Source organism: Xenopus tropicalis, chromosome 1 (assembly GCF_000004195.4).
Source record: "Xenopus tropicalis strain Nigerian chromosome 1, UCB_Xtro_10.0, whole genome shotgun sequence".
Classification (NCBI taxonomy): domain Eukaryota; kingdom Metazoa; phylum Chordata; class Amphibia; order Anura; family Pipidae; genus Xenopus; species Xenopus tropicalis.
This window is the reverse complement of record NC_030677.2, coordinates 68,835,646-68,852,237: the sequence shown is the minus strand read 5'-3', so window position 1 is coordinate 68,852,237 and position 16,592 is coordinate 68,835,646. Positions and strand designations below refer to the sequence as shown.

Below are 16,592 nucleotides of genomic sequence, written 5' to 3'. Positions count from 1 at the left end.
GATTTCAGCCCCTCTTGGAGGGCCTGCTCTATACCTTAATTCTTGAGGCTGTCAATTTGTCAAGTCAAAGCCAACAATCTAACCACCCATACTCTGATTGCTGCAAACTCCCTTAGAAAAGGGTTGGTACACCCATGACAACCCCATACTTTTCCCTCCCCTTCTCCCCCATTTCTGCTTCTCTTCACTGCATATATTTTCATGGATCATATATTTTTAGCAAAAATGTGTGAAATGTGTTGAGTAGCAATCCGTGGGTCAACTAAACCTCAACCTGAATCCCTTTCAAACCTGCTTGCTCCCAAACCATCCCTGTGCAGCATCCTTCCTCATATACCTGCACCCCACACACCCTTCTTTGATCTCACTCAATTAGGTTTTGGCAGGTACGAGTATATAAATAAGAAACGACTGTGCCGGAAGTGGAGGGAGCAGATGCAGTGAAGCCAAGGACCTGGGCAAAGTATAGATTGCAACCTGCTGGAAGAGAGCTGTAAACAAACACTATAATTAAAACCAACACAAAATACAGAACAAAGTGTTATGTCCTTAAAATTATAAACCTCATATATTCATGTAGGGGCACCTTGCTCATTGGTTGTACCCCAATAAGCAATTCCTGTCTCTCCTAGGATGAGAGTTGAACTTAACACTGTATGAAGCAACGCCTGCTGCTTTATATACAGAGTGTGAGAGAAGTTAGTGGCACAGGGGCACCACCTGGAATGCCCCTAGATTCTGAGTCTGAATGATGGTTGGGGGGGGTGCAAGGTGCTAGGGAGCCCTGTAATTAACTCCTGCCTAATGTGGTAAGTACAGGGCTCCAGTGTGCCCTTCAGTGCTGCTGCACCCTTGCTACATTTTTAATCTGATTGCTGTGGCTGCAAAATGCTCTAGCACTGACCTGTGGCAACTGTACATGAGCCCTTCTGCCTGTATCTTGGGATGATGTGTTTCCTTTTATGGCAACATGATTCTTTCCGTACTTCATTTTGCAGGATAAAATCTCAGTTTATCAAACACTGGAGATAAATATTACTGGTGCTGTTGCCTATAGCAACCAGTAGGTCTTTGCTTTTGTTCTCTAACTTTTAACACAAGAAAACCAGTTCAATGCAATCATAAGACCATTCAAAGGTGTATGTGTACTGTCCCCTCAGTGAGCTGTAGTTTAACAGCAGATGGCTAAAGTCAATGCTAGTGCTGAGCGAATCGGCCTGCAACCTGTAGGATGAGCAGCTTTTGAACTGTATTTAAGGCTCTGCAAGACAGGATTTTTATGGTTATTTGTCACATCAAAAAGAGATTGAAAAAAAATGACAATTACCTGTAGCTCCGTCGCTGTTTATCAGACTGCTTAAGATATATTCTGCTTTTAGCAACTTTCCTGTTTGGAGACAATGCACAATTGAATGCTCACTTTATGAAACATGGAATAAAGAAATAGAGCATCTGAAGCGACTAAAGTTCGTAAAAATTGTGTATAAACCAACACCCATTATAGCTACGAATATTCTTGCGACAAAATTAACGCTGCTCCCACATTACAAGTGAGATGAGACAAATTTGTCTTGGGATAAGTGCCGTTGCAGTTAGTATCAGCATTATTTCTGGTGAGTTGTGAGTTTTTTGTTGCTCATTTAGGGCTCTGGCACACGGGGAGATTAGTCGCCTGCAACAAATCTCCCTGTTCGCGGGCGACTAATCTCCCCGAGTTGCCATCAGTTGCCATCCCACCGGTGACAATGTAAGTCGCTGGTGGGATGGCACACGTGGCGGCGTGATTTTGGCAAATCGCCGAAAATGCCTCGCAAGGCAACTTCGGCGTATAACATCGTGAACAAGGTCCTAGACCAGGACCGAAACGTTGATGGAATTATCATGTAATTGTCTATAATAAAGTTAAATAATCGAGATTGGAGTGCGCACAATCCTTGAAGTGATATTTATATATATATATATATATATAATGTTCTGTGTGTATATATATATATATATAGCAAGAACAAACGGAGCACACCCTATTGAAATTCAAATGCCCAGGGTGCTGGCTAAAAAATATAAAGCAAGAAAAAAGAGCTGCACTCACCAGGACTTGGCAAAAATATAGTAAGTTTATTTAAGCAAAAAGATCCAACGTTTCGAGCACCAACTGTGCTCTTCCTCAGGGAAAAAAACCAGTTTTTTTCCCTGAGGAAGAGCACAGTTGGTGCTCGAAACGTTGGATCTTTTTGCTTAAATAAACTTACTATATTTTTGCCAAGTCCTGGTGAGTGCAGCTCTTTTTTCTTGCTTTATATATATATATATATATATTGTGACACTTGAATCTGGTTCAGTGTCTTAGGGCCGCTTCCCACAGTCTTTTAGGGTAAACATAGCAGTCACAGAGGTTGCTCTCTTAAAGGCAAGTGCCAGCAGTTTATTTTGTTACAAAACTTCAGTAACAAACACAAAATAAGAAACAGGAAAATAAACCCTTGCACCAGAGCGCTGGCTAAATACAATTGGCAGCCTAACTACAGTTGGGTGGCTTTTCCAACTCCAACTTAATAGAAGCAAACAAAATCAGAAATCATAAGTACCTTTCCCATGCAGCGCAGCTCCTGCTACCTGTGTAGTGGGGAAGAGACTCTCCCTCCCCCCACTGGAGTCTTTTTAAAAGGCTCTCAGCTGCAGCAATCACCTTGCTGCTAAGGTCTGTATTAAAGGGCTGGGTTTGTGATTAATTATTCCATGTTCCAGGGTACCAACTATGCAAAACCCTGGGAGAAACATATCGTCCATCTACAACTAACCCAGCCATTTTATTACACATCCCCCCACCCAGCTCTGCCCTAGAGGGGTGAGCGACCATGGACATTAAGGAATATAACCTTGAGAGCCCATCAGCATTGCCTTGTTTAATTCCAGCCCTGTGTTCTACAGTGAAACTGAAGGGTTGCAAACTCAGGAACCACCTAGTAACCCTTGCATTTTTCTCTTTGTTTTGGCTCATCCAAGTAAGCGGGGCATGGTCTGTAATGAGCCTGAACTGTCTACCCAAGAGATAATATCTTAGGGATTCTAGAGCCCATTTTATGGCTAAACATTCTTTTTCTACAATTGAATAATTCCTCTCCTGGGAATTAAGTTTCCTACTCAAGTAGTAAACTGGGTGCTCCTCACCATTAATCTCCTGTGACAGAACAGCTCCTAAGCCGACATCTGAGGCATCTGTTTGCACAATAAATCCCTTCCTAAAATCAGGTGCCACCAAAACTGGATGGGCACAGAGGGCTTCTTTTAATTTGACAAAAGCTTCTTCAGCTTCTGTTGACCACCGTACCACTACAGGGGCTTTTGCTTTAGTAAGGTCAGTTAAAGGGCTGGCAATAGTAGCAAAGTCAGGTATGAACCTTCTGTAGTAGCTAGTTAAGCCCAGAAATGTCCTGACTTGTTTCTTGGTGGAAGGCCTTGGCCAATTTTGAATAGATTCCACCTTTGTGACTTGTGGTTTAACTAGTCCCCTTCCTATTGAGAACCCCAAGTATTTGGCCTCTTCAAGCCCAATAGTACACTTTGCGGGATTGGCAGTTAAACCAGCATTTCTAATTGAGTCCACCACAGCCTGAACTTTTGCTAGGTGTGATTCCCAATCTGTGCTATGAATGACTATATCGTCAAGGTAGGCAGCAGCATAACGACCATGGGGCTTTAGAATTCGGTCCATCATTCTTTGAAAAGTTGCTGGGGCCCCATGTAGCCCAAAAGGTAGGACCTTATATTGGAACAGCCCATCTGGGGTGGAAAATGCAGTTTTTTCCCTTGCTTGTTTTGTAAGAGGCACCTGCCAATAACCTTTTGTCAGGTCAATAGTTGTGAGGTATCTTGCTTTGCCTAACCGCTCTATCAGTTCGTCAACCCTGGGCATGGGATAAGCATCAAATTTAGATATAGCATTTACCTTGCGGTAATCATTGCAGAACCTTATTTCCCCATTGGGTTTTGGGACAAGGACAATGGGACTACTCCATTCACTTTGGGATTCTTCAATCACATCAAGCTCCAGCATTTTCTTTATCTCTCTACTAACAACCTCTCTACGAGCTTCTGGTATTCTGTATGGTTTAAGATGTACCCTGTTACCCGATTCTGTAATAACGTCATGTTCAATTATTTTAGTTCGCCCTGGCATAGCGGAGAAAACATCCTTGTTACGGTTAACAAATTCTCTGACCTCACGCTTTTGGGGAGTTGACAGGGTGTCTGCTATATTAACCTCTGGTACTTCTTTCATATCAATCGGAGAGTCTGGAGACTGTGTTGCCATTAAGACTTCCCTGTCTTTCCATGGCTTTAGCAGGTTAACATGATATATCTGTTCAGGCTTCCTTCTACCTGGTTGCCGTATTTTATAGTTAACCACGCCAACTCTTTCAATTACCTCATAAGGGCCCTGCCAGGTTGCTAGAAATTTATTCTCTACAGTAGGGACTAAAACAAGTACTCTGTCCCCTTGCTGAAATACACGCAGCCTAGCATTTCTATTGTATGAGTTTCTTTGAGCTTCCTGTGCTTTTAGCATGTGCTCACGTACAATAGGTATAATGGCCTCAATCCTATCTTGCATCTGAGCCACATGTTCTATCACACTACGGTGAGGGGTAGTTTCATGCTCCCAGGTTTCTTTAACTGTGTCCAGCAACCCTCTGGGGTGCCGACCATACAACAATTCAAACGGGGAAAAACCTGTTGAGGATTGGGGAACTTCCCTGATTGCAAACATTAGGTAAGGCAGCAAGAAGTCCCAATTTTTCCCATCCTTATCAATCACTCTACGGAGCATGGTTTTTAAGGTTTTATTAAACCTTTCGACAAGACCATCTGACTGCGGGTGGTATACAGATGTCCTGAGATGCTTTATTTGCAACAATTTGCACAACTCTTTTATAACCCTGGACATAAATGGTGTCCCTTGGTCTGTCAGAATTTCCCTGGGGATACCCACCCTACTAAACATGAACATTAGTTCTTTCGCTATACTCTTTGCTGTAGTATTGCGTAGGGGAATAGCCTCAGGGTAACGTGTGGCATAGTCCACAACAACTAGAATGTATTGGTGACCCCTAGCAGACTTTATAAGTGGACCGACCAGGTCCATTGCTATCCTATCAAACGGTACATCAATTATTGGCAAAGGCACAAGTGGGCTCCTATATGCTTTCTGGGGAGCAGTACGCTGGCAGTCAGGGCATGAGGAACAATAGTTGCTAATGGCAGCAAACACCCCGGGCCAGTAAAATCGCCTTAAAACGCGTTCTTTTGTTTTCTCCACCCCTAAATGCCCTCCTAATACGTGACTGTGTGCAAGCCTTAGCACAGTATTACGGAAGGCCTGGGGAACCAACAACTGTTTATGTATGTCATCACCTCTCTTTTCTACACGATATAGAAGGTCATTAGACACTTCAAAATAAGGATAAGAAAGGGAGCCATCTGGGTTATTTCTAACACCATTTGTCACCTGAACATTACGCCTAGGTTCCAGCAAAGTGGGATCTTCCCACTGTGCACTCTTATAATTAACGGGGCTGACTTCTAAGTCAGCTAATTCCCTCTCAGGCTCATCAGAGGTGCGGGGCTCTGTATCACTGCTTGTATTGTCCCCTACCAAAACCTGAAGCGGGGTTTGGGCCTTGCAGCCTACCTCACTACGTAATACCTCATCAGACTGCACATCAGCAAAGGGAAATGCATATTCAAGGTCATTTGTACCCCTTAAGGACTCTTGTGACTTATAGGTGACAAAAGCCCATAAATTCAGAAAATAAGGAAAATCTCTCCCCAAAACCACTTCGTATGCCAGCTGGGGAACCACTCCGACTTGGTAATCCATAGACCCAGATGGGGTAGACAGGGTGACCTGGGCGGTAGGATAATCCTGTCTATCTCCATGTACACAGACAACTCCCACTTGTTTTGCATGATTAATTTTACTTTGAGGCACAAGGGACCTGGTTACTAGGGTTACCATACTCCCTGAGTCAAGTAATGCTTGTACCTCTTTCCCATTTACTTTTATGGTACACCATTGTGGTTTCCCCGCATAACAACTTACAACATCTGAACCTGCCTTTCTTGTAAGCAACGAGTGGGGTTTACCCCTGTAACTCATATCACATTGCATAGGTTCAACATTTAAAGGGCAGTCTTTAGACATATGTCCATATTCAAAACATTTGAAACATTTTACTGTATTATCAAACTGCCGTCTAGTGCCAAGCTGTTCCCCATCGTCCTTTAACTTTGAACCAGTCTTACCAGACCTAGTGTGACTTAGGATCTTGGTACCAGAGAACCGCTCTGCTCTCGGTGGGTTACTAAGTTCTCCAGCAGCAATGTATCTTTCGACCAAGGCGACCAACTGGTCAACATTCTGGGGGTCACTTTGACTTACCCACCGTCGTAGTGAAGCTGGTAAAGCCCTCAGGAAGCGATCCATTACAAGCAACTCTACAATATGGATGGCAGAGTTGATGTCAGGCTGTAACCACTTCCTAGCCAAATGTATCAGGTCAAACATCTGCGATCGGGCAGCCTTGTCTGGAACAAAAGACCAAGAGTGGAATCTTTGGGCCCGGACTGCAGCTGTCACTCCCAGACGTGCAAGAATTTCTGCCTTCAATTTATTGTAGTTGCTGGCCTCTGCAGGTTCCAGATCATAATATGCCTTCTGGGGTTCTCCACTTAGGAAAGGCGCTAGTAAACTTGCCCATTCTCCGGCTGGCCATCCTTCCCTCTCAGCGGTGCGTTCAAAGGCTAGTAGGTATGCCTCAACATCATCAGTGGCTGCCATCTTTTGCAGGTAATGACTTGCCCGTATCAGCTTATTCGCTTGCTGTGTGGCCACAGGGTTTGCATTGACCTTTTCTGATAAGGCCTGGATTTCCTGTTGCACCATTTGTACAGCCGCCTGCTGTTCCTCACGGGCCTCTGCCTGTACTTCTGCCAATTGTCGCACTAACGTTTCAGTGCTTTCCTTCTGGATTTTGGCAAGGGTAGCAACACTTTCTCCATGTTGTACAACCAGCTGCTGCAAAGCTGCAACACTCTGAGCAGCTTGTCTGTTTGTTTCTTGCTGCACTGCAGTGGACTGAATGAGAGCTTTTATAACATCCTCCATCTTGGCAACAACAGTACTTTTACCCTCAGACTTGAGTGTGGTGCCCGCATCCTCCACCACGTGTGACACTTGAATCTGGTTCAGTGTCTTAGGGCCGCTTCCCACAGTCTTTTAGGGTAAACATAGCAGTCACAGAGGTTGCTCTCTTAAAGGCAAGTGCCAGCAGTTTATTTTGTTACAAAACTTCAGTAACAAACACAAAATAAGAAACAGGAAAATAAACCCTTGCACCAGAGCGCTGGCTAAATACAATTGGCAGCCTAACTACAGTTGGGTGGCTTTTCCAACTCCAACTTAATAGAAGCAAACAAAATCAGAAATCATAAGTACCTTTCCCATGCAGCGCAGCTCCTGCTACCTGTGTAGTGGGGAAGAGACTCTCCCTCCCCCCACTGGAGTCTTTTTAAAAGGCTCTCAGCTGCAGCAATCACCTTGCTGCTAAGGTCTGTATTAAAGGGCTGGGTTTGTGATTAATTATTCCATGTTCCAGGGTACCAACTATGCAAAACCCTGGGAGAAACATATCGTCCATCTACAACTAACCCAGCCATTTTATTACAATATATTTAAACTTTCTCAGCACTCCATAAATATAAAATGGTATAAATGCATAATAAGAAAAAAGTGAATTAACAACCCTACAAGCAGTGATGGGAAATACCTGCACTCAGTTGAAGACCAGACACATTTGGTCACATTGTTTTTACAAATATGCATCAGTCAATGCGCCCCGTCAAGGCCCTATGCATCTGTCCTGAACTAGTTTAAAAGCAATGCATCTGCATCTGATATTTGACCCTTTTAAATACTGAGCTACTGGGCAGTAGTAGGAGTAATGGGAGAGTTAACATTAAATGAGAAACCACATCCAGGGTCGGACTGGGGGGTGCAGGGCCCACCGGGGCTCCCGCCCCAGGGGCCCTGCAGGTGCCCCAGCCGCGTCCCCTAACCCCCCCAAGGGCCCCCCTAACCCCCCGAAGGGCCCCCGCCTGACGTCCTCCCCGAGCGCGTATAAATTGAACGCGTCGGGGAGGAACAGTCAGTAGCGGGGAGCGCCGGCAAAGGTCGGACTGGGCCGCTGGGGCCCACTAGGGCCGGGGCCCACCGGGATTTTTCCCGGTGTCCCGGCGGCCCAGTCCGACCCTGACCACATCCATATACTGTATATATATATATATATATATATATATATATATAACATTCAGTGGTAATGCTGCTCATCCTATAGTTTAAATGGCAAGTTATATACACAATGTTATATATATATCAGCCAGGCTTCAATATATTGCAATATATGGACAAATACTGCCAGTTTGGTTTAAAGGGGAGGGCATTATTAGTAGCTTAAAGCACAAAATGTCTTATATATAATTAAATGTCTGTATAATTTTTGTGGTCACAGGCTTATTGCCGCCCTATCTAATGATTTAAAATTCAAAATTTAGTGATGAACACGACTTTTCCTTTTTTGCTATTATATATGCATATTTATAGAGTAACAAATAAATATTATATGTATACATATATCAAGTATAACTACGACTTGGTTGATGTCATTGTTTGCTTAGTCAAGTGGGCCTACAGAAAACAGAATACAGGAACGGCTCAGGGAAAATGCCTGCATTGTGTGCTGTATTTCAGAGGCTCTTGATCAGAAGTAAAGCAATTCAGATACCCCAGTCTGAGACCAGCAGGGAATATTTGTTAGGGAACAAAAGCTCCAATTAGTATTTTCCACGCCCTTTCACAAATCTTTCTACCTCTTTTGGCTCAGAAACCCTTTATCCTAGCTCCTTTGTGACTGGGAAGTGAGGTTGGATCTTGATTTAAAAAGATGCCACTAGGTTTAGAGGAATGTCATCCATATAATAGCAGAAAGTGTACTCTCGAGAGTCAAGTAGTTTCTAATTGAGACTAAGCTACTAAAACACAGAAAGGTCATCTAAAAAAGTAGCTTCACCTGAATTTGCAGATATGCGAGCTTGACGTATTACAACCTGCGGCGCTATTGGTGTGGCGGGCCAGACCTTGTGCAAAGCCTTGGCAACCTGCAGAAGTCTGATGGAAGCATCTGCCCAATACAGGAATCGGTCGATCAGGAACACAATGGCTGCAGCTGTAATGCTCTCAGCCACTGCAATGGAAGCCTTCAAAAAAACCTAGAACAACAAACCAATGAAAAGTTTAGACAAAATAAACTGCCAACATATTTGAATAATTAATAATAATAATTCAAAGTCTAAAACCACTGCTTAGAGAACATAGCAACTATAGCAAGAATATCCCTTTAAACTGCAGTAAATCTGCTTAGACTGAAAATCTGAGTTGCCGTTGCACGTTATTATCCTTTATATTGCATCTGTCTCTGGGCCAGCAAAATTCACATTCTAAGGTCCCTATTACGCACAAACTATGGTAATATTTTACAGGAGCCAGTGTGAGAAGAAACTAGAGCACCCAAGGTAGGGTTTTTGTCAGGGACTTGCATTTGTCTGTGCACCTGGCGAAGACCCCCCAATTTCTGAGGGGGGTCAAAAAGCGTTGGGTTTGTAAATTAGGTGTGTAAATACTATCTTTATAAAATTGAATGCTCTACTTTTTTGCAACCCTAACCCAAGGCTGTATTAAATATGGACACCTGAATCTAAAAATGGCTTATTTAGGAAAGCTTTAGTGAGTGGTAGTGAGAGTCCTAAAACTCCAAAATCATTCAGCGGTCACAAACTAGCAGCTTAACCAAATGAACATCCAAAAACTTGCTGTCTTTTGTAACCAAATGCACTGTAAACCAATAATAAAATTATATTTCTTATGTAACTTATGAATAATTGGTAAGTGGAGTTTTCTAGGTAATGAGTTGTTACGCATTTTGGAATACCACCTTAAGGCTATTTAAATAAAAAATTGTTTTAACAGTAATATGGTTTTATGCATCTTATGTAACATCAAGTACAGGGTGCTGTTTTACAATTACTGATCAAAAACAAAAAAATGCAAGAATTATATATAATATAGGACTCTATTTAATATGGGGTTCATGTATTTCAGTTCACTCAGATAACAGATTTCAGCATAAGCAATCCCATACCTATATATTCTTTTGATATCTGCATGTATAAAACAACAGAACCCTAGATTTTCTGTAAATGCTATGCAACTGATAAGCAACTAATATGTACTAATTAATTCCAACAACTTGCTGTTGCTGCTTAGCAGACAGCAGCCAGACAGAAAGGGATTCTTTTACTGAATGGTCTGGAATATGCATTTTGCAAATGAACTGGGTTCAAATTGCGATTCAAAACTTCAATGTCAAAGCAAATGAATTCTTTAGGGCAGCAGGCATTTAAAATACTTCATGCTGGCTGAAGAACAATGTGCATCTGCAGGCTATATTTTTATTCTCATTGCACATATACGGACAAAAGGGCTTGCGCCACTTTGTTCTTTTTTGTCCTTTAAGGAAAAAACACCACTTGGCTCTGTTTACAAAATAAACGCCAAATTTGGGAACTTTTAGTGAGAAAGATTTCAGAAGATACCTTGGGAAAAAAAACACCAAATGTAAATGGCATGTAAAATCTCAAATCAGAACAACAACACATAGAAAAGACCAGTTTAACAGGTCTTATAAATTCTGCAGAATTTTAAAAAAATCATAATTTATTCATATGTATTTTCTGTAAATATGACATTTGGAAAAAAGGGGGAAACGTAGTGAATCTGATCACTGGAGTACACCTAAGTGCCCAACTGTAAGTGCAGTGTGCAAAGTGCAGTTCTGCCATATTCACCCCAGTGCTTTCTATGATAATTCCAGGGTAACTGTGATTGCGCAGGGAGTTGCCCCAGGCAATATTGCATCTGATGGGTCAATTAAATGCAAGTGAGTGTGTGTGTGGTAGAAAATCAGATGCAAGTTGCAATGTTTGCAGAGTCAGGACTGTGTCACTTCTGCATTAAAATAATGATTTTGTGTGATTCTTTTGGTGCAAATCCGCCACACTCCGGCTGGCAGTAGCTTCAGGGTCCCCCACAGCATCATAAGGGGCATGATTTAGCAGGAGGCAAGGCAGATACAATGGTGACAAAACAGAAATGCAAGGAATTTGTTTGGATGCAACATGGGCATCCATTTTAGTGCTACGGTACTTGTCGCTGCGTTCATTGCGTTTTAGAATTTCCTTCTACTTTAATCATGGGTGCATACGCCTACTTTTTCCTAAGGTTCCATATTTTAAAAGGCAGAATGACACATTCATTAAAAGCCTCATTTCTCTAGCATATTTATATGGGACAGATCAGAGCCATACATTTTAAAAATTCCATCAAAAGGGATATATATGAGGTAAAAGAAAGACTTGAGCACTGATTACCTGTTATTAGAAGTAACCTCTAAACTAGGTCTTTGTTAAGTCATATGCTATACATTTAAATACAGGCCATTGCTTGATGTATTTTACTCCTACTACTCTTCCTAGATTAGACTACAAAGCCTGAAAGAGAGTGACCTGCTGAACAAAAAGGTTTTGAGTTGCTTGGAATAGCAAACCTACTGGAGGATGGATGGAATCCAAGTGGCCCTATTATTTCCACTTGCACTAATTAGACATTTTTCTGTCACCTATTGAGTGCTGCTGAGAGGCCAAACTCACTGAATTCATTCCTAAAGTGTTTACAGAAGTTTGCATCTGTTTGTGTCTCTTCAGGAGGAAAATAAGCACTTCAATGGCATTGTGAAAAATCTAAATAAGGCTTCCTATTCTGCAGGCTGCAGCTGCATCATTCCCAAGAGCCCATAGTGTCATCTCCAAAATGAAAAGAAATGACATGGTTGACAAGCAGCCTACTCCCATATCAAGAAAAATCTACAATGCCACTTAGTTGGCACACAATTGTATATATGTAATGATTGCGTAAATATAGCAACTTATAACAGCAACAAAGATAAACATAAACTGCTCTTAAATAAGGGGGTTCCTCTTTGTTTCTGCCGAGAACCATTCAGCAGTTACGTCTGGTTTCAGCAATAAACGTTATGCACCAAAAGCTTTTGTGTTTAATGGGATATGGGTAACATTATGTGATGACATGCTGATCTTTAGCCTGCTGTTGTGGGGGGCTTCTTCTTCTTAAATTCCAAGTCAGGGCAATATACAGTATATTATTGGATCCCTGGGAAATTTGCTTCTAAAGATAGATGGAGCTTCTAAAGATAGATGGAGCTTGTCAACTAGGTCAAATCAGATCTTAAAGTACATTTTAAATGCTGTTAAGGTGAAGGAACAGTTATCCATACATGTATATATGAAAGGCACCATACACTACACTGTTTTATAGAGTATTGGTGTTACTTTAAAACAGCAACATTGCCATACACGGGTCAAAATAAGCTGCTGACCTGGTACCTGCAGACAAGTCAGCAACTTATAGGCCAATGTATGGGGCCCATCAGCTGGCCTATCTGACTGATATCTGGCCAAACTCAAGCAGATATTAATTATACAGGTTTGATGATCCTGTCAGATAAGGAGTAATCAGCATGTTGCTATGGTCCCATGTCCAAGAGGTCTCTGTACGTGATCTAAATGTTGTCCCAGCACATTGGTGGCCAAATCAGGCCCAGCTCCACTTCTTTATATTTAGTTAAAACAAGGTTTGGCCATTGCGTTAGACACTACCAATAGAGGGAACATGTGTTTTGTGCTGCTTTACTGAAAATGTCCCCAAGCACAGGGGAGGAAGAGGCATATGGATTTAAGGGTGAGTCTTAATATGACATAATATAATTCTTTCACATATGAATGAAGAGTGATATCCCTACACCAACTATTTGGATTTTTGCTGTGCTACCACCATTTTAAAATCTCTTGTGATAATATGGGTGTGGTTGGAAGTGGGCATGGTTTAAAAGGGGGAGTGGTCAAAACTGGCTTCCATTATCGGCCATCCACCATGTAGGCCAGAAAAATTCCGCCCCTCGATACCACAGAAGTTGGACAGCACTGGGTCAAATGGTTTAAAGTAGAAGGGCCCGCTGACACCCTCCAAAAGGTCTCTTGGTATCCTGGTAGGCCAGTCCAACACTGGCCTGTGACAGCAATGATTTAGACAGGAGACACTTTTGCCAAGAAATTCAACCAACAGGGTGGTTTACCTTGATGTGATGTAGTGGCTTGGATGAGCATAAAGTTGTAACTAAAATGCCCCTATTTTTAAAAATGTATGCACCTGCACAGAAAAAATAATTTAAAAGCAGGGAGCCAAGCAACGTGCAATACTTTTTGTGAGCATGAAATCTATAAAATATGCTCAGTACAACTGCCATTTGCTTAGTAGCTCGATGCACAAATCTCCATATCCAGTAAGCATAGGGGGTTTATTGCTGTCTTGGGTAACAGCTTGTATATGACAATGAACAGTGGGAATATACAGAATATATATATATATATTGGCAGGTGCTTCAGTTTTTGCCTCCTGATGAAAGTCCCAGTGGGGACTGAAACGTTGAGGCCTGCTATGTTTATTTTGCTCCTTTTTTCTCAATAAATATCATTTTATATACATTTGTATGAAACCCTGTGTGTGCTGGCATTACTCCTGCAATATTTTAGTTTATATGGCTCTTGCAACCAGGTTGTATTTTTTGTTAGTGGCGTGCACCATTATGATCTCTCTCTCACTCTCTCTCTCTCTCTCTCTCTCGCTCTCTCTCTCTCTATATATATATATATATATATAGAGAGAGAGAGAGAGAGAGAGAGAGAGAGAGAGAGATCATAATGGTGCACGCCACTAATAAAAAATACAGTTAGTATACAGTGGCTTGCAAAAGTATTCGGCCCCCTTGAACTTTTCCACATTTTGTCACATTACAGCCACAAACATGAATCAATTTTATTGGAATTCCACGTGAAAGACCAATACAAAGTGGTGTACATGTGAGAAGAGGAACGAAAATCATACATGATTCCAAACATTTTTTAAAAATAAATAACTGCAAAGTGGGGTGTGCGTAATTATTCAGCCCCCTTTGGTCTGAGTGCAGTCAGTTGCCCATAGACATTGCCTGATGAGTGCTAATGACTAAATAGAGTGCACCTGTGTGTAATATAATGTCAGTACAAATACAGCTGCTCTGTGACGGCCTCAGATGTTGTCTAAGAGAATATTGAGAGCAACAACACCATGAAGTCCAAAGAACACACCAGACAGATCAGGGATAAAGTTATTGAGAAATTTAAAGCAGGCTAAGGGGCACATTTACTTACTCACGAACGGGCCGAATGCGTCCGATTGCGTTTTTTTCGTAATGATCGGTATTTGGCGATTTTTCGGAAAATTGTCGAAACTTTTTCGTTGCCATTCTGAATGTTGCGCAAAATCTGGCGATTTTTTCGTAGCGTTACTACTTGCGCGAAAAGTCGCGACTTTTTCGTAGCCTTCGCGCCGAGTACGAAAGATTCGAATTCATTCAAGCTTCAGTATGGTGACTTTTCTTGGGCCAGGTTGGAGCTGCAGGGTGCCATTGAGCCTATGGGAGGCTTCCAAAATCATGCTAAGTCTGAAAGTTTCGCCCGCCGCTTACGAGCGCTCAATACGAAAAAGTTGCGACAAGATACGAGCGAAAAAGTCGTAAAGGCGCCGAAAAAATCGCAAAAAATACGAAAAAGTCGCAAAATGTTCGTTTTCCAATCGGAATTTTTCCAATTCGGATTCGTGGGTTAGTAATTGTGCCCCTTAGGCTACAAAAAGATTTCCAAAGCCTTGAACATCCCACGGAGCACTGTTCAAGCGATCATTCAGAAATGGAAGGAGTATGGCACAACTGTAAACCTACCAAGACAAGGCCGTCCACCTAAACTCACAGGCCGAACAAGGAGAACGCTGATCAGAAATTCAGCCAAGAGGCCCATGGTGACTCTGGGGGAGCTGCAGAGATCTACAGCTCAGGTGGGGGAATCTGTCCATTGGACAGCTATTAGTCGTGCACTGCACAAAGTTGGCCTTTATGGAAGAGTGGCAAGAAGAAAGCCATTGTTAACAGAAAACCATAAGAAGTCCTGTTTGCAGTTTGCCACAAGCCATGTGGAAGATGCTCTGGTCAGATGAGACCAAAATGGAACTTTGTGGCCAAAATGCAAAACGCTATGTGTGGTGGAAAACTAACACTGCACATCACTCTGAACACACCATCCCCACTGTCACATATGGTGGTAGCAGCATCATGCTCTGGGGGTGCTTCTCTTCAGCAGGGACAGGGAAGCTGGTCAGAGTTGATGGGAAGATGGATGGAGCCAAATACAGGGCAATCTTGGAAGAAAACCTCTTGGAGTCTGCAAAAGACTTGAGACTGGGGCGGAGGTTCACCTTCCAGCAGGACAACGACCTTAAACATAAAGCCAGGGCAACAATGGAATGGTTTAAAACAAAACATATCCATGTGTTAGAATGGCCCAGTCAAAGTCCAGATCTAAATCCAATCGAGAATCTGTGGCAAGATCTGAAAACTGCTGTTCACAAACGCTGTCCATCTAATCTGACTGAGCTGGAGCTGTTTTGCAAAGAAGAATGGGCAAGGATTTCAGTCTCTAGATGTGCAAAGCTGGCAGAGACAGACCCTAAAAGACTGGCAGCTGGAATTGCAGCAAAAGGTGGTTCTACAAAGTATTGACTCAGAGGGCTGAATAATTACACACACCCCACACACACACACACACCGCAGTTATTTATTTGTAAAAAATGTTTGGAATCATGTATGATTTTCGTTCCACTTCTCACGTGTACACCACTTTGTATTGGTCTTTCACGTGGAATTCCAATAAAATTGATTCATGTTTGTGGCTGTTATGTGACAAAATGTGGAAAAGTTCAAGGGGGCCGAATACTTTTGCAAGCCACTGTATATATATATACAGTTAGTATATATATATATATATACTAACTGTAAATCTAGAGCTCATTATAGCCATGTAAATTATGCTTGTCCAATAACATAATCACAACATCATCCAGCAGGGTATTCCACAACCTCAATGTTCTTATTGTGAAGAACCGCCTCTGCTGCTTCAAATGAAAGTTCTGTTTCTTGAGTCTAAATGGGTCTCTGGTTCTTCATTTCTGTCTATTCTTTACTCTAATGTACATGTAAAGAGTAGTCTTTTCTTCAGAGAAAACAATCACAACTTTAACAGTCTCATAGTTTAATTGTTCCATTCATCAGTTTAGTTGCATGTCTCTGCATCCCTTCCAGCTCTTCAAAATGCTTCTTAAAGGAACAGTAACACCAAAAAATGAAAGTGTATAAAAGTAACTAAAATATAATGTGCTGCTGCCCTGCACTGGTAAAAGTTGTGTGTTTACTTCAGAAAGTCTACTATAATTTATATAAATAAGCTGCTGTGTAGCCATGGAGGCAGCCATTCAA

At 42.0% G+C, this 16,592-nt stretch overlaps 1 protein-coding gene across 3 annotated transcripts in view; it reads right to left on the bottom strand.

Moving 5' to 3' along the window:
• Positions 1 to 16,592, bottom strand: part of alpk1 (alpha kinase 1) — a 99,868-nt gene that overhangs the window by 14,547 nt on the left and 68,729 nt on the right. For all 3 annotated transcript variants that reach the window (NM_001097274.1, XM_031895381.1, XM_031895346.1), the window contains 2 exon segments: positions 1,328 to 1,387; positions 9,126 to 9,324. In NM_001097274.1, the coding sequence (NP_001090743.1) occupies positions 1,328 to 1,387; positions 9,126 to 9,324 (259 nt within the window).